General features: G+C 38.7%; 2 protein-coding genes across 12 annotated transcripts; one reads left to right on the plus strand and one right to left on the minus strand.

Moving 5' to 3' along the window:
- Positions 1-201: 201 nt before the first annotated feature.
- On the plus strand, positions 202-3,824 carry LOC104425845 (probable serine/threonine-protein kinase PBL21). Of its 10 annotated transcripts, XR_005548022.1 has the most exons (9): positions 202-1,340; positions 1,439-1,674; positions 2,091-2,217; positions 2,310-2,381; positions 2,477-2,663; positions 2,756-2,885; positions 3,024-3,094; positions 3,190-3,247; positions 3,367-3,504. XR_005548022.1 is itself a non-coding variant. In XM_010038762.3 (8 exons), the coding sequence occupies exons 1-7, from the start codon at positions 1,187-1,189 to the stop codon at positions 3,069-3,071; spliced, it is 954 nt and encodes a 317-aa protein (XP_010037064.1). In that variant the 5' UTR covers positions 202-1,186; the 3' UTR covers positions 3,072-3,094; positions 3,367-3,505. The 10 variants fall into 10 exon arrangements, 8 of the variants coding, with proteins under 8 accessions (XP_010037064.1, XP_039161815.1, XP_010037055.1 ...); XR_005548021.1 differs by having other exon boundaries at positions 3,024-3,247; XM_010038762.3 differs by lacking the exon at positions 3,190-3,247 and having other exon boundaries at positions 3,367-3,505.
- An 8,936-nt stretch (positions 3,825-12,760) lies between these two features.
- On the minus strand, positions 12,761-20,293 carry LOC104425901 (zinc finger CCCH domain-containing protein 34). 2 transcript variants are annotated; one of them, XM_018868086.2, is made up of 8 exons: positions 19,936-20,293; positions 19,579-19,724; positions 19,178-19,243; positions 18,894-19,013; positions 18,474-18,782; positions 18,075-18,392; positions 17,504-17,625; positions 13,558-13,695 (listed from the first exon to the last, which is right to left on the minus strand). In XM_018868086.2, exons 1-7 carry the CDS (start codon positions 20,000-20,002, stop codon positions 17,545-17,547), a joined length of 1,107 nt encoding a protein of 368 aa, XP_018723631.2. In that variant the 5' UTR covers positions 20,003-20,293; the 3' UTR covers positions 13,558-13,695; positions 17,504-17,544. The 2 variants fall into 2 exon arrangements, with proteins under 2 accessions (XP_010037077.2, XP_018723631.2); XM_010038775.3 differs by lacking the exon at positions 17,504-17,625 and having other exon boundaries at positions 12,761-13,695.
- Between the last annotated feature and the right edge of the window lie 4,913 nt (positions 20,294-25,206).

Raw genomic sequence — 25,206 nt, forward strand, 5'->3', positions numbered from 1 at the left:
GCTGTCATGACCCCATCAAAAAAGACTCTGATATCTCTTTATACCAGAAAAAGCAAAAATACAAATTAACTCTCTTCTTTCCAGGTCAGATGACAAAAAGAGGCAAAAAGGAAGATAGAGCCAATTCAGGGAAGAGAGGCTTCAAATCGAAACACTTACAACTTCCCTCTCTCTTTGATTCCTCTCCCCCGCAAAAACCCCAACCCTCCTTTTCAATTATTATGTCTACCGGAGAGCCTGTGTCCAACTTGATGTCACATTCGTACCTGTCAATGTGTACATCTCAACACGCCAAAAAAAATGTGTACATCTCAAAAAAAGAAAAAACAAAACTCACAAGAGAAAAAGAGGAAAAAATATGCGTGCGTACAGTCTCAGTACAAAAACAACCAAGTGGGCATCTGCAATTTCTCGATGGAGAGGTTCTCCATTGAGCCTCTAGCAATCTTTTGGATCTCTCCTGCATACATACACATGTGCTCGGCAGTGTCCATTTGCAAGAATCCCTGAACCCAACAAAATAGTCTCCTACCTTTCAAAAGGCCTCAGATTAAACCCAGTAATGAAACTTTCTTTGCATGTTTAATCTTGTGGGATCAAGAAATTCCAAAAGTTGCTTCACAGTGTGACATGGGCATCTTTCTAGCAGTAAAAGATGGAACGGCGACTTATCTTGAGATTATCTTACTTATTAGATCATTATTGAACTTTCCTCCTAGGAAATCGTATAAAATAGAAAGCTTTGGCTTTCAAGGACGAGGATGTTCTGGAGAGGTGCTGAGTAGTAAGCACTGTGCATAGCCATAGAGTAAGGTTTTAAGAAAGCAAATGTGTTGATCCTCTCATGTCCAGAATTCAGCTACATTTGTCTTCACCACATGTCTAGTTCCAGGGCAAGTACACGAGACTGAAGCTTTGTATTCCTCAACACCTATAGGCAAGAAAATCACTATAAATGCACAAGTCCCATTTGTATATTAGAGCTTCCTCAATAATGAGGACTCATTGACCCAGTTAATACCTCTAAACTCACCGGTATCAGACACTGCACTTCGTTCTTCTTTTCCCCACTGCAAACCCCAACATCACATTTACATGGTTTATTTGCATTGGTTGTGCTACCAGAGCTGTTCTTGTGCTTGGCAGGTTCGATGATTAGGCTTACTGAAGTAGTGAAGCCAAGGCCATGTCAAATTCACTAGCATCAATAGCTGCAGTTTCTGCCGGGGCAATTGCATCGGTGGCTGTCCTAGTTGGACTCGCTTGGTTTTGCATGTCAAAGCTGAACACTTCAGCTAACAGGAATTCTGAGACGGGTTCTTCTGATCCATCTGCATTAGGTAAGTTCTCCATCCAACTGAAAAGGGACAATCTGTCGTAGTTATACATCCGGATTTATCTCCTGTAAGAAACTTCAGCATTCTCTTCCTTGTGACAGTTGAGTGGAACAGGGGAGGTGGATCTGGTTCAGGAGTGGCTCCGCCGCTATCTTGGCCCCATGGACCGAGGCAGTTTACAATGCAAGAGTTGGAGCTAGCTACTAGGCAGTTCGATGAGAGCAATCTCATTGGACATGGAAGTTTCGGTTTGGTCTACAAAGGTTTACTTCGTGATGGAACAGTTGTTGCCATCAAAAGGCGCACAGGTGTGCTTCAACCAGAATTTGTCACTGAGGTACCAGTACAAGCAATATATAACCTGTTTTAGATCAGTATCTGGAACCTCTGTTTCACTCATAACTTGTTTCACTGGAGCCTTTCCTGAGTATAAAAGCTCTTCTGGCTTTTTACTTACATGTATCGTGGGTGCTTTTCATCAATACTGTCTAACCTTTGTTGTTTAGTTAAAGCCTCTTATAATGTACACATAATGGTTAAAAGCTAGGGATCGTTATGCATGAAGGTCTCATTTGTTTAAGATCCTCTATTATGACATACAGCATTCTAATCACCATGAGTGTTCATCAGGAATGGAGATTATCAGTGCTTTGAATTTCTGTGCCCCTCTCGGAGCAAACGTCTTTATTGAATGTCTTTTGCCCTTAATTTATCCAGATTATTGTATTTTGATATTTTTCTGTCTCCAAACAGGTATCATATTTGTCGGAGATTCGCCATCGTAATTTAGTCACTCTCCTGGGCTACTGCCTCGAAAATGGGTGTCAGATGTTAGTCTTTGACTACCTACCAAATGGCAGCATGTGCGACCATCTTTACGGTAGGAAAATGTAGTTAAAGCCTGTTGGTTCGGTAATGGCAAATGAAAATCACTTAATTGTTATGACTGACGGAACTTCGCTGCTCTTGCAGACAGAGGACAAGAATCTTCGACTAAGCTAGAGTTCAAGCAGAGGATATCCATTGCTCTTGGGGCTGCTAAAGGTAGACCCGCAGCTATGAGCCGATTGCAGAAGATTATTAAGCATGATCTCACAGACTATCTGACTTGAGAACACTTCTATTTGTATCCAGTGCAGGCTTAAGCCATCTGCACAGCCTTAGACCTCCTTTGGTGCACAAGAACTTCAAAACAGCTAATGTCTTGGTTGATGAGAATTTCATAGCTAAAGTTGCAGATGCAGGGCTCACGAAATTTCTCGAAAAGATAAAGATAGAAGAAGCAGGTCCATCTCACGCATCTGTCAGTGTTTTCCAGGATCCAGAGTAAATTTATTTCTTCTTGCATCATTTTTATATTCAAGTCAAAAGAACAAAAATTACTTCATACTGAAATGTAATGTGTTACTGCTATTTAGGGCAGGAGAATTGGGTGGTTTCTCTGAGATGAGCGATGCATATAGCTTCGGAGTATTTCTTTTGGAGCTTGTCACTGGAGAAGCAGCTCCAAATATGATATTGTCAGGACATGAAAGCTTAATCCAGTGGGTAAATATACTTCTACCTAATACTTTGATGCAATCAATTTGTTAGGATTCTACTTGCTATTTTCTTGACATTCACATTACGAAGATGAACACAATCTACTATCAACAACTTGATCGATTGAAATTCTATATTTTACAGCTGCAAAATTATAGTAAAGATCTTGAATCATGCGGATCATTTCCCTAAACAGGGTTATCACAATGCAACCGGTGATTGTTCTCTTGCTCCAATTCACTCTCTTGTCAAAAGTTCCCAGTTTTTTTTTTTATTGTCGTATGCCTAATCGAGTAACTTGGTTTTAAAGTAAGGTAACACCAGTTCCATCACTTGCATAACATTGAAAAAGAGATGAGGAAAAGCAGGTTGCTTGTTTAACCTTCCTAACCATCCATTCCATCTTCTTACATTCTAAAAAGTGACTTGTAAAGGACATAGTCAGTGATCACCTTTTCTCGTCTACTCTCGGAAAATTCAATATTAGGTGGAGTCCCGTGAAAGTTTGATAAACCTTGTGGACCCTCGGCTTCTCGGAACTTTCACAATGGATGGAATGAGGGACTTGACGAGGCTAACGTTGTTGTGCATGATTTCCCCGCGTGAAAGGCGACCGAAAATGGATGCAATTGCTTGGGAGCTCGAGAGGATTCGGGAGAAAGAGATGGCTTTGACGACAGTCATGGGCGAGGGAACTGCTACAATTACTCCAGGCAGCGAGTTGTTTACGTCATAATCATCCAGATAGGTTCCCATTAAGTGAGAGCAAAGCTGTAAACTTGATGGACCCGGCTATTGGAAGCAATAGGCGGGTAGTGAGCAATTATATTGTGCCTGTGTGTGTGTGTGGATCTGTGGGTCATTGCAGCCAAACTAAACGTCATGAATTGATTGTATTTGATGATCTGAAATAATATTTTCCAGAAGGAAGATCGATTTAAGGCACGCTGGGATACCATAACTTTGTAGAATTCCCAGCAACTAGAAAGGCTTCTTGCATGCCTTCATCTTCTGCTAAGAGTCCCAGCAAACCACTAGACTAGACTTAAACCCTACTTTGGTTCAACGAGGAAGAAAGAAAAATGCGTCATTCTACTTCAGAATGTTTTTCCCTTACCTGCATTAAGTCAAGTAACCATGACGATTTACAATATCAAATGAGCCAGAGACATACTCTTGCGCATTCAGACAAGCATCGGCTCTCATGACATTCGCACCTTGAGATCTACATCAGTCCAAACACTGGGGGAGCAAAAAGGGAAAAGAATGCAAAAGCTGGCCTAGAGCATTGTCCTTTGAAGGATGCTGAGCAATCAGAAACAGGAAAGACCAGCAGAAAGTGCGGGATACGTGAGCTGAACGGAGGATACCCAAAATGGGACGCACAGGGAAAGGGGAGTAGGGGTCATTGCCCTCTAAAACATGGCCATTCATGTCATGTCTACTGCTCAAACCATTCAATGGGGGATGCGTTTTGATTGGGTTCGTTCCTCTGGAGTGAAAGACCCAAAAGGAGATGATTGTGATCTGTGACAAGAAAATGCCAAAGATAGGGGACCATGCATGATTCCTTTCCGCTATGCCAAATTCATGCAAAAATGATTTGGGGTACAAAGTAGTTTGGAGCTTTCAAATGACCTTTAGTGAAAGTTACGGCGCTTGATCAAATTTAGGGCGAGTCCAAAGTCACCTGAACATAGCCTAAAGCTTAAAAGTACCACTTTTGACTGTGAAGTTTCCTCAAAATGTTCAATGAGAGGAATAGTCAATTCTTGAAATTTTATTCTGGCCCTTTTTAAGTTATTATATTTCCAATTTCATCCTTGACACTAAATCCTCTTAACATTGCCTAGGGTCGCGTGGCCCCGACGTCACGGCTCCTTAGTTGCAGTGCCCTAGCCTAGCCTGATGGGTGTGCTTTCGCTTTCCGCAACTTTGCGTGCTTCTCCCTGCTTTCCTTTTTTTTTTTATTTTAATTTAAATTCTCATGGAAACCTGTTTACTTTTTCTTTTTATATATATATTAGAAAACATGTTTGGTCTTTTTAAAGGAATATAAAATTCGATGCGCCATTAATCATAGTTTAAAATGTTTAACACTTCAAATCGATTATTGAGTAATATCTAATTGGTAAATCGCTTAATTAAAAGGTTTGTAATTACAGCTTTTCCAAATAATCATCATGTTAAAGTTTCTTTCATGTGGTTTGTAAATAATGATAACGAGGAGCTCCTTGCTTTCAATGAAAACACTATCTCTTTTTGTCAAGGTATAGTCTCTTTCGCTAGTGCTGCTCCATTGGATTCCGTTCGCCATTACATGACGGTCTTACTTGATATTGCAACCAAACTTGCAGTCAACGGGGTAGATGACCACAAACGAGTGGGGTCAAATTGATACATACTCAAAATGTAATTATGCATTGAGAAAACTAATATACTCAAAATTGATATCGACAATAATCGGTTCCTAATTAAGTCAATGTAGGTTTAGGAATCGACCCCACAAGTTTTGGAATTGCTGGTTCTCGATTCTACTTGGAACTGGTCCAATATTTATTTTGTCTAGCTGTTTCGTCAAAACTTAATTGATAACGAAACATCTTTCATCAAAAATTGTTCTTCAGTCTTATTAAGAGAAGATGATTTTTGTGGCGATTCTAGACAGAATTTTTATTAATGGAGCACAAGGAACAAATATGCTTCAAGGAAATTTAATTAACAATAAAGTGCGATGACATAAAAAATTTTACTGGACTTTAATCGACAATAAAGTGTGATGACATGAAGATATCACGCCAAAAATTTAACGAAAGACAAAATTTGAAAGCTATAATTAAAATATACGCCTTCATTGATGACAAATTATCTGGAAAATACAACTAAAGTATAAGATTTGAAAGATGTTGTATTTTCCAGATAATAGGTCTTTTGTTGTTGTTCTTGGGGGAGGGGGTCTACCAAGAACACACTTGGTGTATTTATACCCTCTCCCGACAATTACAAACAACGGTTACTAAATTGAAATAATAAAATAACTTCGTAATGGTTATGTTCATTATTTATTAAAAATTACTCGAGGGACATCGATAATCTAGCAACACTTACTATCAAAAGTTACAAAAATCCTAAAATAGCCGCAATAAAAATAATCACCCCACAGTTCTCCTCTTATCAATTGCTCATTGATTCTATCTCTATCGATGACTTCATCGATAACTTCACATTGTGTGCCATCGATGCCTTCACTAACGAGTTGTCAATTCTCTTTAAGTTTCTGATAATTGTGTTTATAAAGACCAAACTCTCCTCACATCGACTAAATCTATTACAAAGATAAAGGAAATAATCTAGTCTTAAAAACTCATTTGTCAATTCTTTGGTACATTGGACTATAAACCAACCAATGTGTTCACTCATCAATTGTTCAACTTCGCCAGTATGGCAAATTGGGGATTTTAAAGCCTATTAAGAAAAGGCTAATTGTCAACCCATTCAAGATGTGGTTCTCTTAACAAGTATGATAACACCCTTGTCAAATCTCAATCGTTGTCAAACTTATTTGACAAAGGTTCGATTGTGGATTTGGTTGGTTATTTTTCCATCTAGGTGAAAACGTTGGTCTTGCTAGATTATCAACATTAATTGTCATGTTAGGCTTAATAGGAATATTCACATTGGGTGGAACTAATGGAGCCGCTAAGCTTATGTAACATGCTAGATTTCAACCCTTATTTTGATTCCTACTTGTAGGCCAAGGACCAGTATGCCAATGGCAGGACTAGACCATAAGCCTGCTCGAGGGCCGATCATGGGTCAACAAGCCTGTTTGGGAATCGACAACCAAAGGATTGGTCCTAGAGCGGTCGACCATGGAAAGGTTATTCGATCATAAAGATTAGTTGTGGGATGGTCACGTACCATCGCAGATTGGCAAACAGTCATGGCTGATTTTGCCCGGTCAAGGCACGATCGCGAGTAATTCGACCTGGTCATTGTACCAGTCGGGGGCAACCATGAGTCAAGCCAATGTGACTGTGAGTCAAGACAAATCAATCGATCTCACTTGATTACATGACAACTAATAATCGACCATGAATCAAATAAAACTCAACGTGATTCAATTTCAAACCAATCATGACTTGTGGCGCAGGACCTTAGATTGACCATAGGACCAACTATAGGACTAGTTGGCTAGTTGAGGGACTAGCCGTAAGACTGGCTAGGGGAAATTGGCCCGCGGATTGGTCAATGGACTAGTCAAAGGGCAAACCCAGTTGCGAGCCCCTTTTCTCGATAAAGGGAGTTCAAGCTCGGTTTGGCCGATCGAGCCCGATTGTGTCTGGTTCTATTTGAACTTGGCTTAGGCACAAATCTCGGGCTAAATAAGGCGGTCGATTATGGTCAAACTCAATTAATTCCCAACCAATGACAAGACTTTCAAACTTAATTATTTTTCCAAGTTACAATTAATGCCTTCGTTGCATAGTAATTTAAGGAGCGTGGACACTTGGCATATTGGATCTTTGCCTTAAAAGATAAGTTTGGACTTAGACTTTGACCTAGTAATGAGGGGGTCACCTAGGCCTTGGACTAGTCAAATTTTCTTAAAAAGTAAATGTAATCGAATGTGAACACATTTAATAAATTGCGGGCTAAGTAGCAATGCGTGCAAATACATTTAATGAGTTGCGGGCTAAGCATGAACACATGTGAACGCATTTGATGAATTGTGGGCTAAGTTAGAATGCGAGTGAATGTATTTAATGAGTTACGGGCTAAGTATGAACACATGCAAACGCATTTAGTGCCCCTTTTGGACCATTCTTGGGGGAGGCCCTATAAATAAGGGTAAAACCCTCCATCCCAAGCCATCTCTCACCCAAAGCCTTTCCTCCTCTCCTAGCCCCTCCCTCCCCTCTCTCAAATTCGACCTCCTCTCCCCCTATGTGTCCTTGTCGCCGCCACCGTCTTAAGGTTGCTGGCTTAGAAAGTTGTAAGTAGAACTTACTAATATTTAGTTAGAGTGTTGTAGCATGTTAATCCAAATGTGTAGCGAGTCCTTGATGAAAAATATTTAGAACTTATTCTTGTTTGCTTGAGGCTCAGTTTGCTTGAGTTGGTTTATACTTTGTTCTTTGTTTGAAGTTCAATCCTTATTTGATGAATTTTGGCCCGTGCTTGAGCTTGAGTTACTTTGGAAGAAGCCCGGTATTTGTGGCTTATTTAATATGCTTTGGTTTCACTTGACATCAAATCGATTTGGAAAATGTTTTTATGAAAGCTTGATTCTTTCCTCGTAAAACTGATTTCAAAATATTTCAAACTATTTCACAAGTGTGTGTTCTAGTTCATGCCCCAAGCTCCGAAAAAGTGTTTCATGGGCCTTGATGTATGTGGGATCACAACGAATCGGTCCTCTCTTAGTCTCAGTGCGATAATGAGGCATATCATTTTCAAGCCAACTTTGGTATTAGGTCAATGAACATGTCTTGATGGATTGGTCCTTTCATGATCTCAGTGTGGTATTAAGGTGTATCATTCTTAAACCAAGTTCGGTACTAGGTCAGTGATCATATCACGACGGGCCGGTCCTTTCATGGACTCAATGCGATATTGAGACGTATTGTTCTTGAGCCAAGTTTGGTATTAGATCCATACTCAAATGTGTCGGATCAAACCGCGATCCTTGATTCGCGCTCGGCATGTTCGACAACTCGGATTCAATAAAGCATTTTCACACACTTATGCATGGTACGCCTTCAAGCCTTAGATTAAAGATGAAGATAAGAACCAGATTGTAATGCTTAATGCATGGTCACACAAGTGACTAATTTCTAGCCATCGACCGATGAATTTCAACGACGATACCCAACGAACTCATTGTCGAAGGATCGCCATCACGTTTGAATTAAGGGACATTGCTCAATTAAGTTCAACTGTCTGACGAATGCATAGTTGGAGGATCGCTGTCACCCTTGGATTAGGGGACATTGCCCGATGGATTTCGAATGCCCAATATATTCTAGAAGAATCGATGGATTGATTAATAAATTAATCCCATGTGCATGGATTCCTTATATCATCAAATGGATCTTGATTTATGCTTGCATAATATTGAGTAAGGCATAAGTTCCTCATGTTGTGGGATGAATTTTGATTTATGCTTGCATATTATTGAGTGAGGAATGAGTTCCTCATGTTATGTAATGGATCTTGACTAATGCTCACATATTATGAATGAGGTGTTTTCATGTTCTAATCAAGATAAAGCTTCTTTTTTTTGTTATTGATTTGCCATCGACAATTGCTTGGGATGAGTTACATGCTTGTTGATAGACGAGGTATTCTCCTACCCGAAAATTAGTGAGTTTTACTTATAGAATTTATCATTCATCCCATTGTTTTTCAGAGTTATAGGCATGGAGGACTTATACTAGTTCTCCGGTTGTAGTCTCGCTAAAGGAGCTAAGGTTTACCTTGGCCTTTTGAGCATAGAACATATAATGGTTGTAAATATAATGGTTCGTGGTAGAAGGGGTTGTAAATGTAATTAATATAATTTTGTGTTTGCAATGGGTTGGCAACGCACTTGGAACTTCGCGAAAATAACCCTTGCCACTTAAGATCCTAGGGATGGAGCCGGGGTCATTACAACCTATATTCTCAACATTTGGCAATTAACTAGCTTGTTGACCAATTTGATTTGACAAATTATTGTCACAAATTTGGTTATTTGACCAACATCAGCCTAATTGTTCTTATCATTGTGACCTTAATTGAAAGATTCAGGCCCTTGCATAATTCTCCTAGGGGTTAACTACTTTGATCAACATTATTAGCATAATAAATGGAGAGAGATTATGAATGTATTCAGTTACCATTGGATTGGATACTGGTGTTCAATTGGACAATCCTAGCCTTGAGAGAACATCTTTCACGGCATTGATGGCAATCAATTTACTTAGACCTAACATGTGACTCACAAAGTAATTAGTTGTATCATTCCAATTGACATATAAGGATTTGGTGCAACTTTTCTCAATTGTTCTTCAATGAGATGCCAAGGAAGGTCTGCCCCCTTACGTTGGCCGCCTTCTACTACTCAGTTAATGATCGAAGATTCAAAGTGCATAGATTGAATTACTAGGCATGTCAAAGGAATGTTTCGCTGAAATTTAATCAAAGATAAAATAGCTTTCACCAAAATTTATCCTTTAGTTTTATTAAGAGGAAACGGATTTTGTGATGATTCCAAATATGAGTCTTATCAATGGAGCATAAATAATATATATGTTATAATGGATTTTAATCAACGATGAAGTGCAATATGGCATAAAAAGTTTTCTCAAAATTTAATCAATGACAAAGTGATATGACATAAAGATACAACGCTGGAATTTAATCAGCAACCAAAAATTTGGAAATTACGGTTAAAGTAAAGGAATTGATAGATAATTTCTATTGTTTGTTCGGGGAGTCCACAATGAACACACTTGGAGTATTTATAATACTCTACAAATGATTACATACAACGAAGTAAATCCAAATATATAAAAAACTTCCTAGTGGTTACGGAAAATTACATTAATCACAAGAAATTACTCCCAGTCTCCTATTATCTAGCGACACTTGCAAATAAGAGGTTACAATCATCCTAGAATAACAGCAATAAAAAGAACCACCCTTCCTTGTATGGATTGTTCATTGTTGATATCGATGATTTCGTTGATCAATTTTAAAGTTAGTGTCATAACTTCACGTTGTGTATTATCAGTGACTTGAGTTGTCAATTCTCTTCAAGTTATTGAAATTCTATTCATAAATGGTTAAACTCTACTTCAATTGATTAAGTTTATCACATGTCGATAAAAAACAAAAGTTGGTTATTTTTTAGTGTAAACACAAAAAAAAAAAAATTAAATTAAATTTTTATAACAAAGTGTAAACGTTGAACCATTTCATTATAAAAATATATGTTTGTCATGTGATTTTAGTGTAAACACAAATATATATATAACAAAGTATAAACATTGAACCATTTCATCATAAAAATCTATGTTCGTCATGTGATTATATTGTTGTTTTTCCATGTTTAAAAATTATAGTTCGGTTCTCGCGAAAATGTTAATTTTCTGCTACTAAAAACTAGTTCAGTTGCTCGGTTCGATCGAGCTGTCAAATTAAATCGGAGCCAATGCTCAACTATACTCATGATAATGACCGGTTAAAAACCTAAAGTAGTAATGATACACTTGTCCCCCACCGGATTCGCTTGTCCCTTCACATCATGACCCTCGAAGATCCCTAGAAATTTTGCAAGGGACCCACCAAGATTTTAAGGCAACCCCACTGCCTTTATTTTCTTAGTTTTTTGGGAAAAAAACAATAAAATAAAATAAAAAAACTTGTAATTTCTCATTTCCATTCACATTACGTTTTCGCATTTTTAAGACTCTAGATAAGTCATAAGACCTTTCACTTACAACAGGTTAGAAAACAAAAGATTATATAAACAGAAATCATATTATTCAATATTTCGTAATTACTGCTATGATTTTCTAAAGTACCTAAAATCTCTATCGCATCGATAGTATGGGACAAAATTTGAGTCTGTTGTTGATTTGATCGAAACGCACCTGGGGTACCGTTCCAAAGACCTTCGCGGGACCTAGTAATGGTTCGAGTTTAAGTCTGGACATCTGGGGTATGGGCTTGGGACATTAGCTGCACCTTATCCAAACCCTCAACTCAATACAATCGCTCTGTGCCCTCAGATGAATGGGTCGTCACAGCAACATGGCAGGAAGAGAGATCGCATTAATCATAGCTCTGTTAGAGATTGACCTACCCAAATAGCATAGCGTCATAGTCTCGAGGTTCCCGCTCGATTGAAGAGACCATCCAAAGTCGCCTAAAGTTTCTATAACATTTTTAGGAACATACGATATAGTAAATATGCCAAGTTCTAGAGCGTTTTCAGTTTAAATGCCAATAGTTGGTAGATTAGAAGATATGATCTCACTAGTTTAATCTAAAGTCAATCAATGGACATAATGACAAGACCTTTTGCATAAATAAGGGCATTCTCTTCTCATTTGTTTCGATCTGAACATTTTAACTAACAAAGCATTCTCTCCTAAAGGTTTTCTCTATAACTCTATCTCCATGATCCGGGTGAGCAAGCAAGCAATCAATCCGAGCGTTTACTGATACAGGAGATGCTTTCTTGTACATAGATTACGACAAGATGAAAATCCAAATGAATCTAATCATTCAAGCATATATGCACATCCTCCTCGTTCATGTAAAACCCCAACGAAGCATTAACACTGAACACAACGGAAACTAAACAAGGCAAAAACCTGCATATAAAAGAATAGGCAAAAAAAAAATTGGAATTTCTATAGAATGCCTTCATAACATGTGCCTATCGCACTAAAGCTTTCATGACGCCAACATTCTAGTAGAATGCTAAATGAATAGCATCTTTCGCACAAAAAACCTTATCGTAACAACTAATGCCAGCAGTCTAATGGAAGTAGCCAGCTTATGTAGGTGAATCAAGGATTTCCTTGTTCTTTCTAGCAAGCAGTTGTCATACATAAACACACTCAAAACCGCGTATCTCTATCTTTAGAACCAGAGAAACATAATAACTACTTGAGCGAGCTAATTAGTTTCCGGCAAAGTAACTCAGCAATTTTGCCAATCAATGATAATCAGAAATAATCACAAGAGAAGCAAGGTTCACACTCGGAAGAGAGGGATACGACTGAAATTAACCAAGAAGTTAGCGAGAATGGTTCATGTATTTGTATCCTGTATAATTTTAAAGACCAAGTCGAGTAGTCATTGTATCAAGAGGATGATATATCTAATTATCAGGTAAAGGAACCCGGAATGAGTCCTTGGAGTCTTTTGTCAACTGCTTTTTATTCAATAATACACCCTGCACAAAAAGAAGGGAGGGGAAGGACTTCGAGTTTCCCTGTCAGTTGACCAGGAAGCTCATTCCCAAAATTGATGATAAATGCAACATGGCATGTCTAATGAGGAAGGACAGTACCAGCAATCTTCACCATTTAGTCATAAATAAACACAACCTTCAAAATTTGGTGCAGACGGTTGTATGTTTCAGACTGCAGACTCCCCTACCCATATTCAAAGCAATGAAAGAAAATTATATTGCTTGTGCTAATCCTTTGTCAATTGGCCATGCTTATTCAAAAGATAAAAGATATGGCCAACTAAAAATTGTATTAGAGTGGAGCTGACAGGAGCTGCAGCAGGATCTGAATGTTGGCACCAGAGTCTGAGAACGCGTCTCCCTTGAGTGTTTTGGCAAAAAATGTGATGTTTGGGCTTCATCAAAAATTGGGCTAACTATGTATGACGAAAAGTTTTTGTTCCAGTAATTTAGAATGAACTCCAATCTTCTGTAGTCCTGCTATTGTTGCTTGGTGAAGAGCCAGGAGTTTGACTAAGACTTTTGGGACTTAGAATGAGAAGCGTTTTCGCTCTTCGAAAGAACTGAACCAATTGATGCACTGGATGCGCTCGTTGATGAGGATGACCTTGTAGATGATGCCTCCCTGAGAGACCCTGAGATAAGGTCAGGCCGCAATTCTGAAGAAGAAGAAGATGGAGCTAGTGTGCCAATGGAAGATCCCACTGGGTAGGGTGCCACAGGCATGTCTGCCAGAGAAGATGCGGATGGGCTGTAACTCAGCATTCCCATTGGGTGATTATATTTGCATGCTCGTCCATACTTGCATACTCCATGTATGGCAAAATAAGTACAGTTTGGCACACCCTTGACAAAAAAAAGGCCAAAATAAGAAGTTATGTAGGGTTACTCAAATTAATCATGTAAAGCTGAGATCAAGCATGAATGAAAAAAAGTAGCTTCGCAAAAGCCGAAACTTTCATGTAGACAATGAGGAAAAGGTAAGTTGAGATGCACAATCACACATCATGGACTTGAAAGTTGCAATACGACCATGATAAGTCTATCAAAGTAAAAGATCCCATATTATTGTGTAAAAATGGAGGGAGAATAGAAAATTAGGAGAAAAGCTAAATGAACAATTACGACTATGGACTTTACCCAAAAAAAAAACAATTACGACTATGGGATGTAAGAGTGATGAAATTAGAGATGATGCAAATTTGAAAGACTAGTGAACCTATATGCATGCCCCACCCATGTCAAAAAATCTGCTTCTGAGTCTTAACCATCAAGTCCCTAGCGTACCATTTAGCAGCAATAGAGGCCAATTTGAGTGCTCTCTTTACGAAGACTAACTAAGTGTTGGGGCTTATCATGTGTCTGCAAGACTTCTTTTTCGAAGTATGTTAAAAAGAATTGCCTAGGATGTCATGAGGGACTGCAGAAGATGGCAAAGTCATAGAATATAGAGCAATAAATTTCACTCTAAATGAGAGAAGCTAGTGTCAATAAATTGCATATGAGCAGGCAAAAGTGCTTATTGAGCTTGCAGTTATGCCTGTCTTAATTAGGGAAGCACATACCATCTACACCCTAACCAATCAGGGAGCATCTACACATAACCAGGTTAGCAATAAGCAAGGCATATTAAAAAACTCCACTGACTCCAGGGATTGCACTTCCTATTGAAGTTTTATATTGACTCCAGAGGCAAGTCACAAGCAGTGCGCATCAGCATCACTATCATGTAGGAAGATTATCCTTTCTAAAAGAGCTTGAAATAGTAAACTTGCAATCTCATTATTTTCATACTTCAGTCTCATAAACAAATCCAAACACAAGTTGAGTGAGACAACTTAAACCTGCAGGTAAATCGCATATTTGATGTATCACAATTCAAATAAGAAAGTTGGAATAGGTATTGAACTGGAGATAGAGCTCTTATTGGATACCATAATGGAACATTTTCTTTGGGCATTTATGTGATGAATGGTCGTTTTTGGTGGATACCACTTGACAGAAAAATAACATAAATCTGCTTTTTCAGAGGAAAAGACATTAGCTCTATTCTGTTCCCTGTCATAGCAGTAGTGAGAATGAAATCCAGGATAACAATCAACAAGTCAGCAATTAGCATCAGCGTTAAATACTTTAAAAAGGGGGGGTGGGGCAAAAACATGTCTGCTGAAGAGAAGATCCAACTGAGGAAAAATTTGTCTAGATTATAGAACCTACAAGACAATGAGACACGATGCTATGCATCGATATAGGCATACTTTTATTATAGCACAAAACATGCTGGCAAGCATCACAAAAACTTTCTAATTTGCAATATATTTCCATGTTGAAGGATGCAGATCTCATGCACACTGCAATCCATCTAAGAAGAAAGAAGCAAACACCTACAACATGACTGAAATTCAGTTTAGAAAAAAAAGAGCACACTTCATTTCATGAAGTATGCACAATCTGAATCATTTTTCTCCACTAAAATCTCTTTTTCCTTTACTTTGGCCCAACAAGTTTCAGAATTTACATTAGTTTGCCTGAAGTTCTTTTCACTAGCAAATTTCTATCGAGTCACCCTTTTAAGCATGCAACATTCAAACCAATTTGATATAATTTCAAAAACAATTGCATAGAATCAATATTTGCCATTATTAAATAGTAATCTTTGATTGGGACGGCAAATACAGAAACTCCTGGCTGAAGTTTCATAATTTAATCGCCAAGATTAGATTGTACTCTGAAACTCTCTAGCTTTTATCTTAGATAAGCACCTTTGTGGTAAGACTCAATACCCAGTGGAATGCAAGATGCATACTGCATATGATAATCAAACCCTGTGGAGGTGTAGACTGAGTATTCAAACTAAATGCAGACATCACACAGAAACAGACACAAACAAACACTGATGCCAAGCAAGCAGCCAACCAAAAATTTAAGAAAAAATAAAGGGTTTTCACAATGTCAGATGTTAATATTTGTACTCCGCATACCGAATCAGATCTATCATTGCCTTCCCTAAGAATGCTAAATAGTCCATCTTCTCACTTGCCACGATAAGCTAATTCAACAGAATAAGCAATACCTTCTCAGTTCTTTATCTGCTATTTTTGTTACTCTCAGATCCCTAAATGGACATTTTCCATATAACACATTGATGATAAGTCCGGATACACTCCATTTAAGCAAAGAATGGAAATATCCAATAACAGAGGAACACATAGGACTCTCAGTTTAGCTTTCCTAGACTTCTGAATCAGTAAAAAAAAGCAGAACATAAGAATTCATATTGCTGTCAAGAGCTAAAAGTCTGAAAGGAAAGTAGAAAAGAACTATGAACAACTTATCATTTAACATTCTCTGAGCTTAACTGGAGTAATGCAACTCTTGTGAAAGATTTAACTCTTGATTTTCAATTTTGAAAGAGAGAAACTTCTCCCAAAATTCACAGTTAAGTCTAAATTGTAAACAGTAAAAGAATCTTTATCTCAGCAAACTATTCACTAGGTATTGGAGAAAAGTTTCCGCATGAATCTCATGCTGAGTTGCTAGTCAGATGATTGCTTACCAATTGCACCAGCAAAAAACTGGCATTGTTTGCCAACGCAGCCCACAATATTGATCAATTTGATAGGTCGCCATCTTTCCATTATAATCGAGTATTGGTGAAGATAAGTTATTGCATCAACTCGAAAATAATGGAAATATCACACGAAATATCAACTTGATCATTCTTGTGAGCTGCATCATCTCCCTAACATAGAAGACATTCAATGACACACTTTAGTCAGACAAAGGCGTTATGGCCCATGGAATACGTAACAACAGGATCCACTTCTGCTTACATACTTAGAAATAGCAATAGACACAACAGGCTAAGTATCTGTATTACACACATTAGTCACCCGACAATAGGGAAAACAAAATTTAGGGCAAACAAAGATACACTTCTTATGTTGAACTTTATCCACTCATTCGTCCACTATGTACATGGAGGAAGGACTTGAAAGTTGCCAGAAAATCTGAATCTCCTATACTAGTCTAGGGACAAAAGACCTCCCCTACCATCATTGGCTGCCAATAACATGCAATTTGACTTCTATTTATGGTTAGCAGTCCAAAAATAACAAGCTAACTTGTGCCATAAATTTGCTGAGTTCTTGGGAAGATGATGATTTTGTATATTCTTGCATGTTATTTGGCTGGTAGTTCTTTCTACAGCATTTATCACACAAAAGCACAATGCCTTCCCTAAAGGATATGATTAGCAGAGATGATTTCCACAAATACCTCAAGAAGTAGTTATGGTTAATGGAGCAGTATCACCCTTCATAATTGCAGAGAAAGGAAACTCTTAGACTACAGACTCTAGGACTCTTCAAGATACGACTGTCTCTTGCTAGTTTGTTGTAATTGAGAGGGAAGAGAGTGGACCAAATAAATATCTTTGTATACACTAGCACTAACATCACAAAGTTTGCAGGATAGAAAAAACAAGTTTCCATCTTCCTTCCACTTGAAAAATCATGATCCATAGCAACAAAATAGTGACGAATTGATAGTATCATCGACTGCCACTCAAACACATCTGAGAAAACCCAGAACAGGGAAGAACTATGGAAAGGATAACAGATGCTTGGAGATAGAAAATCCAAGTGGGTATTACAAGTTAAATTATGGACATTGGTAGGGAAGACTCCAGGGAGATCACATCATGGGCTGAACTTTAAAGCCGTTAAATCCTGAAGATTGCAGTTTGGAGCTTGTTGTCCATGAATATATCATGTCCTGTAACCAACAGAGCATTGCTCAAAGACATCTTTTCATTGGTCATGAAAATAAGCCTCTCAAGTAGTATGCCAGAAAGATTATGGTCTCTAAAATCTCTAAGTTGTGAGATAAATGCATCCCCCCAGGATGGGAAGCTCAACTGAGTCCATAAATTCCTCCTCACAACCATATAAGTTGAAGTTGGATCACAAATCATCAAAGGCACCATCGTGGAGAATTATTGTCAACCACTAGTCACGCATTGTGAAAATTCTCCAAGGAACATGCGGAGAAGATAGAAAGAAAGTAACACACATTAAACCCCACATCAAACGCCAGCTTAATCCCATTCTTAAAAGTGTGCTAATTAAGTAGACAAGCAAGATTGCCCAAGAACTTAGTACCAGCATAGAGTTTCTATAGAACCAGTATTCAAGTAAAATAAAGGGCAAGGGAAAGATGCTTACTGAACGCAATGGTAAGCCAATGGGGCTAAGCCAAACACTTGCTTCTTGAGGAACCAGATCTGTCGGATGATGGTATCTACACGAAGATCCATATTTACAATATCCTGTTCTCATGTAATATTGACACTCAGGTTGGTCAGGCCTATGTGGAAGTGACTGTTCTTTTTGGTCACCACTTGAAGCACCAAAAGAGGGAAGTAAAGGTTGATATTGTCCTGGGAAACCTGACACTGGTGGAGATAGTTGAGTTACCCCATACACTGAAGTCGACCCTGTAGAGGGTTGAGTACTTGAAGAGGCCACCTGACCAAGCGTTGCCTGAGGAAGACATCATACAATTGAAGAGTGCATGCACTTATAGGGCATGAAGCTGGAAATAGTGAATTTTGATTCACCTACCGGATAAGGACTCCAACTATGATAAGGAACCATGCTGGGGGGAAGCAGAACAGAACCATAGGGGCCATATGATGACAATACAGGAGACCTCGCAACTACAACACCATACTGTTGAGATGAATGAACAGCAGGGGATTGTGCAGTAGGGTACACAGCAGATGCCACCATCGGAGCAGCCACCGGAGCAACCTGTGGTGCTGCTCCTGGTGTTGGAAACTGGATTCCAGCTGGCTGAGGATGGTGAAATTTACACGTGGCACCATACTTACATTGCCCTGTCTTTATATAATAGGAACACTCTCTCTCGCCCTGACATCATTAAAAGTTCATTTTTCATAAAATTAGACATGGAACGAATCTGATAACGATACTTAACAAGGCATGTATTTAATAAACTCTGGAAGTAAATGCTATACGAACCGGGCGTAATGGGAAACCATAATAATTGAGCGTGACAGGGATAGCAGAACCAACTCCCTGCTTAGGATGGTGAAATTTACAGGACACGCCAAATTTACACATGCCCGTCCTCATGTAGTACTGCAGTTTAGAGAATGCATTACACATCCAAACCAGGACCCGTTAGAAAGGAACAGAAAACCTCCGTCGTACAATACCTATGAAAAACAGAGAGCACACCCCAGCACATCCAGCATCGAGCATACTTACACAGGCTTAAAAAAAAGAAGACCAAATGTATTTACCTGGCATACTGGCTGGCCCAAGCGTTCAGGATACTCAACTGCACCAGCTCGTGCAGCCCCAAGCACCTGAGAAGCGTACAAAATCTTACATTGTCTGTTGAATGACATCTGAGTTGACACCCAGAAATGGCAACTAGAAAGATCGCCGTCGGTCTATTCGGAACATAGTTACTCTAAGCCAAACAATTTGAGATCCTTAATCAACAAGATTGTCATAGCGGCATCATCACTCGCTGTCCAAATAATATTTACCAAATCAAGCCCCGACACCTAATTAACTAATCTAAAACGACAAGATCACGCCCGTCCAAAACGAGATCAAACGATCAAACAAGCATCCGACCAACAAACCGATTAAATGACGATCGGATTGCGAAACCGGAGGAGGCCAGAAACTTTACCGCGCTGCTGCGGTCGGGCGGATGATTGAAACGACACCGCGAGCCGTACCCGCAAAACCCTGTCCGCAAATAGTAGATGCAATCGGCCTCGCCGGGCCTCAACGGGTACGATTTCGCGCCTCCCAAATCCAACCGCCACACGTGCTCTGCAAAAACACCGCGAAAGCAAAAAAACCGAACGAGCTCACGATTCGCATTCCCGGCGCGCCCCCACCCCCCGTCGCCGCCGCCGCAAATCCGTCGCGCGCGGCCGCGACGGGACAGGGGGAAAGGAAAGGACAAAAAGGCGCGACTCCCGAAACCGGGGAGAGAAAAAGGAGGCCGGAAATGCAGAGCCGAGCGAGGCGCGTGACTCACCTTCGAGGCCGGTCTCGGCGCCGGGATCGGGCCGCGGCTCCTCGCCGGGCGCACCGTACGGCTCCATCGTACGGGCAGGAGGGGGAGGGGTGGGGTGGGGTGGGGCTGCGGGGGACGGGAACCCCGGGGGTGGTGGCCGGGAACGGCGGCGGAATGGCGATCGGGCGATCGCGTCGCGGCGGAGCGGGGAGGGCGGCGGCGGCGGCGGCGGCAATGAGGTCCGATCGGGCGACGGTTGCGCCGAGCTGCGGAGGTACGGAGCTCGAGCTGGTCGGGCGCGATTGAGCGAGAGAGAGAGAGAGAGAGAAAGAGGAGGAGATGTTTCCTCTTCACTCTTTGTGCTTGCTGTGCTCTTTCTTTTTTTCCTTTTTTTATTTTTTTATTTTTGTTATTTATTTTCCTTTTTTGCTCTATTTGGGGGAATGTATGTGGGGATTTTGCTTCTTCTTCTTCTTTTTTTCTTTTTACATTTTTTGGAGTTTCATTTTTTTTTTTAATTTGTTTTGACCCTCTTTTTCTTTTCTTTTTATGAGGTGAAGGTGGGGTTTCCGTACGCGCCAAATATCGAAGTTAGCAGTAGGAGTTCAGCGAACACCGGGGACTCGATCTAATGCGGCCGCGCCCACGTGAGCGCGCGTGGGCTATTCGGCTTGTCGGAAACGGGCCACCAGCAGGAGCTTTTAATTAGGAAGTTTGACTTTTGTCTGAGTTCTCGACCAACTGTTATCCCCCTCTTTTATATTACTAATTAATTAAATAAATAAATGAAGAAAACGAATATATGACTAAGAAAATAAGTATTCTAGAATGCATTTGAGTATTTGTGGGGAATCCGATGAAAATGCTCGTGGTTTTCGACACGCTAATTTCAAAGAGTTTAATAATTTTTAATTCATTTGATTTTGTATAAAATTATTTATTTCATTGATTGATAGTTACGAGAAAAGCTAATAATTACTTCGATTAAAAAATTAGAAAACTGGGATTTTTTTGTAATATCTCGATTAAAAATTAATTTTGAAAACCGGTTTGGTGTAATAGGGTATTCTAATTGAATACATATTTGTCAGGAGTTGGCATTTTGGAAAATATGCAAAAGAACTCCATACTTTGAAAGAATTGTATCTAGTTGCCGGTTCTTATTTATTTTCAGAGAGTTCAATTTGACCATATCGAATGTGAATTGCAAGAAATTAATAAAATCTGAAAAATACAAATTAAAAAATGTAGAATAAAATATCTCCCATTATATCCACAATTTGACGCTATTCCAAGATGAACTTTATGGGTTCATGTTTTGAAAATGCAACAATCAGCATCACTGTTGGTATTTTCAGAAAACATTAAATTGCTATTGTACTATTAAATTTATGAATGTTGAGATCTAGCAAATCTTCAAGTCAAACATTGACTTCTTCATTTTGAAATTTGCTTGCAAATCGCACAATATTAGCAAAAAAAAAAATTAATTAAGCTGGCAATACGAGAAATATTCTGACTTGACATTGACAAAAATTATACTGAGTTCATTTTATATGAAACACTACTCTACACTAAATTAAATTAACTAGATAAAAACTTTAATATCGATAATTTATCGATAATGTTGCGCGATTTGCCAATCTTGAGAATAGATTGTGCTTGTAATTCATAGTTACATTACCCTCCAAGTTCAAATTTAAAATAATTGATGACTATTTTCACAGTCCATCATTCATGATTGTACAATAACTAAAATTTATTCTCTGAAAATGGACACCGCCAAAGTCAGCTATAATTTTTTCCTCCTCTTTTTTTTTTTTTTTGTCCATTTCCTTGGCACCTCTTGACTCCTCTGGTTCAACGGTGCTTATATGTCTTTAAATAAACTTGTACTTGGACAAATGTTCGTACGGAAGAAATAAAAAATAAATAAACTGCCCCCATTGTTTAATGGATTGTAGTGGTCCAACGCGATTTGATTAGACTAATTAAGTACTTTTTTGTTTAATTAATGAGAACATATAAAAAAAATTAATTCATTTATAGTAATTATAAGGATTACATAACGATGACGAAGACCGCATCCGGAGAATTTTCTTTTTACCGTTTGCGGTAAATTTATAATACGATATAATTTTGTGATTTTTTCCAGGGGAAATAGACCTAATATATTAATACAGAAAGATACCATAACGTGACAAGAAAGATCTCCCTGCGAAAATGGAAAGGGATAGCTTCGAATTGGAGATAGTGCCATGCTTTTGTACGCATGTGCTCAGATTTTATTCTTATTCCATAAAGGAGATCCAATAAATTAAACTTTTTTTCAGTATTTTATCAAGTGTTGAAAAAGGAGCCACCTTTTGAAGTATCTAGGCTTTTCAGAATAAAATATATATGGGGAAGATCTAAGGAAGAAAGACTGATCCTGCAGTCTTCCAATTTTTTGACTTTTTGGGGTGGAAATTATAAAATTGTAATGGGAAAAAAATTCCTGTGGCTTCATCTTTGGTTAAAAGTTGGGGAATTTTCATGGGTTTTGGTCATAATAATTAAATAATGCAAGTTGGAGCTTACTATATTATATTTCTTGCGTTATATCCTCGGATGGGCATGAAATGTATGTGGCTCTTCCTTTTTTTTATTAAGAAGGAAGTGGGTTTTAAATGTTAAATAATCCGTCGGTGCCGCCCTTAATGGCATGAGGTAAGTGCACTGATGTATGTCTTAATCATGTTCAACGTGGAAAACCGTTCGAGGGTCATTCATCATGCACAACGATAGACCTAGGGTATGTTTTCAGAGACAGCTCATTTATTATGAAAAAGATGGAGGGTGACATTTATTTTTGGAGTTTCCATAAAGAAAAGTAGGGGAAAAAAGGGATAATTGCATTACAAGTCTGAAAACTAGTTTCAAAAGTGCAATTGAATTTTAAAATGTTCAAAAAGTATAATCAATTATAAAACTCATCACCAAATATAATGAAGTCCTAAAATTTTCCAAAAGTATAATCGATTTCTAAAATTTGTCAAAAAAATACAATTGAATCTTAAAATTTTAAAAAAGTACAATCAGCCGAATGATTTGATTTGACTAATTTAATAAATTTTAAGACTTGATTATACATTTTTAAAAAATTAGAGAGGGAGGAGGAGGAGGAGGAGGAGGAGGAGGAGAGGATTGGAAAATGATAAGAAAAATGAATAAGGTACTATAGCTCATGATATGAGAATTGAATTAGATTGACGCACCATGATTTCATAGATAGTGGGTGAAGGGGATATGTGATAGAGTGCTAAGAAAGTTTAGAGACTCGGGAAAACCATGGTCCAAAAATTAGCTATCAAGGTGAAAGAATCCAACGCCATAAAAGTTCTACAGCAAGATCCTATGCCCTGTAAGGAAAATGAATAAGGTCCTGCAATTCATGATATGAGAATTGACTTAGAATGACACACCATGATCTCATACAATGGGTGAAATGAAAATACATCAGACGCACTAAGAAACTTCATAGATTCGGGAAAACCATGGTCCAAAAATTAGCTATCAAGGTGAAAGAGCCCAACACCATATAATTTCTATGGCAAGATCCTATCCCTATGTTTTGTGATTCGAGTCGCGACAAAGTTCCACCATGTTTTCACATCTGTATGTCTCTATGGGGCCAATTGTGCACTAGCCACTAGGCTGGATCTAGGGCCGCAGCATGAATGTCACCATCCTTGCCACTCGATTGCAACTAGGAGACGTGTTGAGTTGCTCCGCTATCAACTTATATGAACCTAGAGGAACTACATCCCAAAAATAGCTATATTGAAGTTGGAGAGCAAAGGCTATGTAAATCCTACGTCAATGTCCCGTACCATCGATGCGAGGTCCAATGCCAAATGCCACGACTTGCATTTAAGATCTAAATAAACGTTAGGCTAGCCATGCAATATCCTTTCATCCATGTAGGCAAACCCTGCAATGCCAATGGTTGATATGCCTTGAAGTTTATCCCTTGGACACAAGTTTGAAGGGTTTTGAGGACGCCCGAAGCATTGGCATTAGCATGAAGATCGAAGGTCACAAACAGCAGCCTAAGCAATCCCTCGATGAACCAAGCACCTAACCTGATGTCTAGGCTACTGCCAAGGCTAGTGGCTAAGACTAGTAGGAAAAGTACTAAAAAAAATTTAAATTTATTGTATTAGTACAAATTCAATCATAAACATTTTACTTAAACCAATTTAATCATTAACTTTTGTATATTGGTGTCAATTAAGTCCATTTGGATAATTTATGTTGGAAATTGCCGACATGGATGTCAGTTATCCTAAGAAGATATCTGGCGTGCGGCATTGACATTTTTATTTAGTATTTAATTAATTTTTGAATTTTTTTATTAATTTTTTCCTCCTTTCTTTTATTTTTTCGTTCTTTTCTTATTCCCTTTTCCCCCTTTGTTCCTTATTTTCCTCCACCAGCCTCCATTATGGCCTACGGAGGTCGCCGGTCGCCAACAATGGGGAGGACTAGGATGCCCTCGTTGGCCTTTGGCAAAGGTCACCCTCAAGTTGGTCTTGCCTGTTGGGCAAGTCATCCCAGCCCTCACCCTTGTCGACAGCTAGTGGAGGAAAATAAAGGAAAAAGACAAAACAAGAAAGGAAAAAATATAAAAAAGAAGTAAAATAGAAGGAAAAAGGCAAAGGAAAAAAATTAATCATAGGAAAATGTCAACGTAAGTGTTGATCGTACCATGTAGGATGATCGACTTCCATGTCAGCGATTTCGATATAATTTGGTTGGATTGATTCAATTGACATTAATATAAAAAATATTTAGGATTAAATTGGTCTAATTGAAATATTTAAGACTAAATTAGTATTAATATAATAGATTTATGACTTTTTTTTTTATGCTTTTCCTTAAGCTAGTTGCGAAGTGTTTAGGTCATTGGTAGGAGAATATATTTGATGGTCTCATAGAGCCACAGCGAGCATTTTGTGGTTCATGTCCACTTAATAATTGACACGTGTCTTGAATTAAATAATAAAAAATAGATAAGGAATTTCTTTGTTTCCAGAAGCTGCGACCAGGCCATGGATGGCTTCTGTCTTCTTCTGTTCAACCATGGCGGGTGCCTCTGAATCTGGTTTGGGAACGGTCTTCACTCGAGGCATACACAGCCAGCCATTGTTCTACATCCATGATAAGGCCTCGCAGCCAAGGCTCCAGATCTAGAAGTTTGTCCACGACACGACCCGACCCGACCCTTGCTAGTCCATGGGTGGTGATGCC

The sequence above is a fragment of the Eucalyptus grandis genome, chromosome 2 (genome assembly GCF_016545825.1).
Source record: "Eucalyptus grandis isolate ANBG69807.140 chromosome 2, ASM1654582v1, whole genome shotgun sequence".
NCBI lineage: Eukaryota > Viridiplantae > Streptophyta > Magnoliopsida > Myrtales > Myrtaceae > Eucalyptus > Eucalyptus grandis.

Excerpts from the sequence above, each read along its gene's own strand:
- LOC104425845 (XM_039305880.1), top strand. The coding sequence starts at position 1,187 with ATGTCAAATTCACTAGCATCAATAGCTGCAGTTTCTGCCGGGGCAATT. Across the intron at positions 1,675-2,090 it reads AACCAGAATTTGTCACTGAG|GTATCATATTTGTCGGAGAT; the intron begins GTACCAGTACAA and ends GTCTCCAAACAG. Across the intron at positions 2,886-3,366 it reads ATGAAAGCTTAATCCAGTGG|GTGGAGTCCCGTGAAAGTTT; the intron begins GTAAATATACTT and ends ATTCAATATTAG.
- LOC104425901 (XM_010038775.3), bottom strand. The coding sequence starts at position 20,002 with ATGGAGCCGTACGGTGCGCCCGGCGAGGAGCCGCGGCCCGATCCCGGC. Across the intron at positions 19,244-19,578 it reads CGCCCGACCGCAGCAGCGCG|GTGCTTGGGGCTGCACGAGC; the intron begins GTAAAGTTTCTG and ends TACGCTTCTCAG. Across the intron at positions 13,696-18,074 it reads TTGGCTTACCATTGCGTTCA|GGTGTGCCAAACTGTACTTA; the intron begins GTAAGCATCTTT and ends TTTTTTGTCAAG.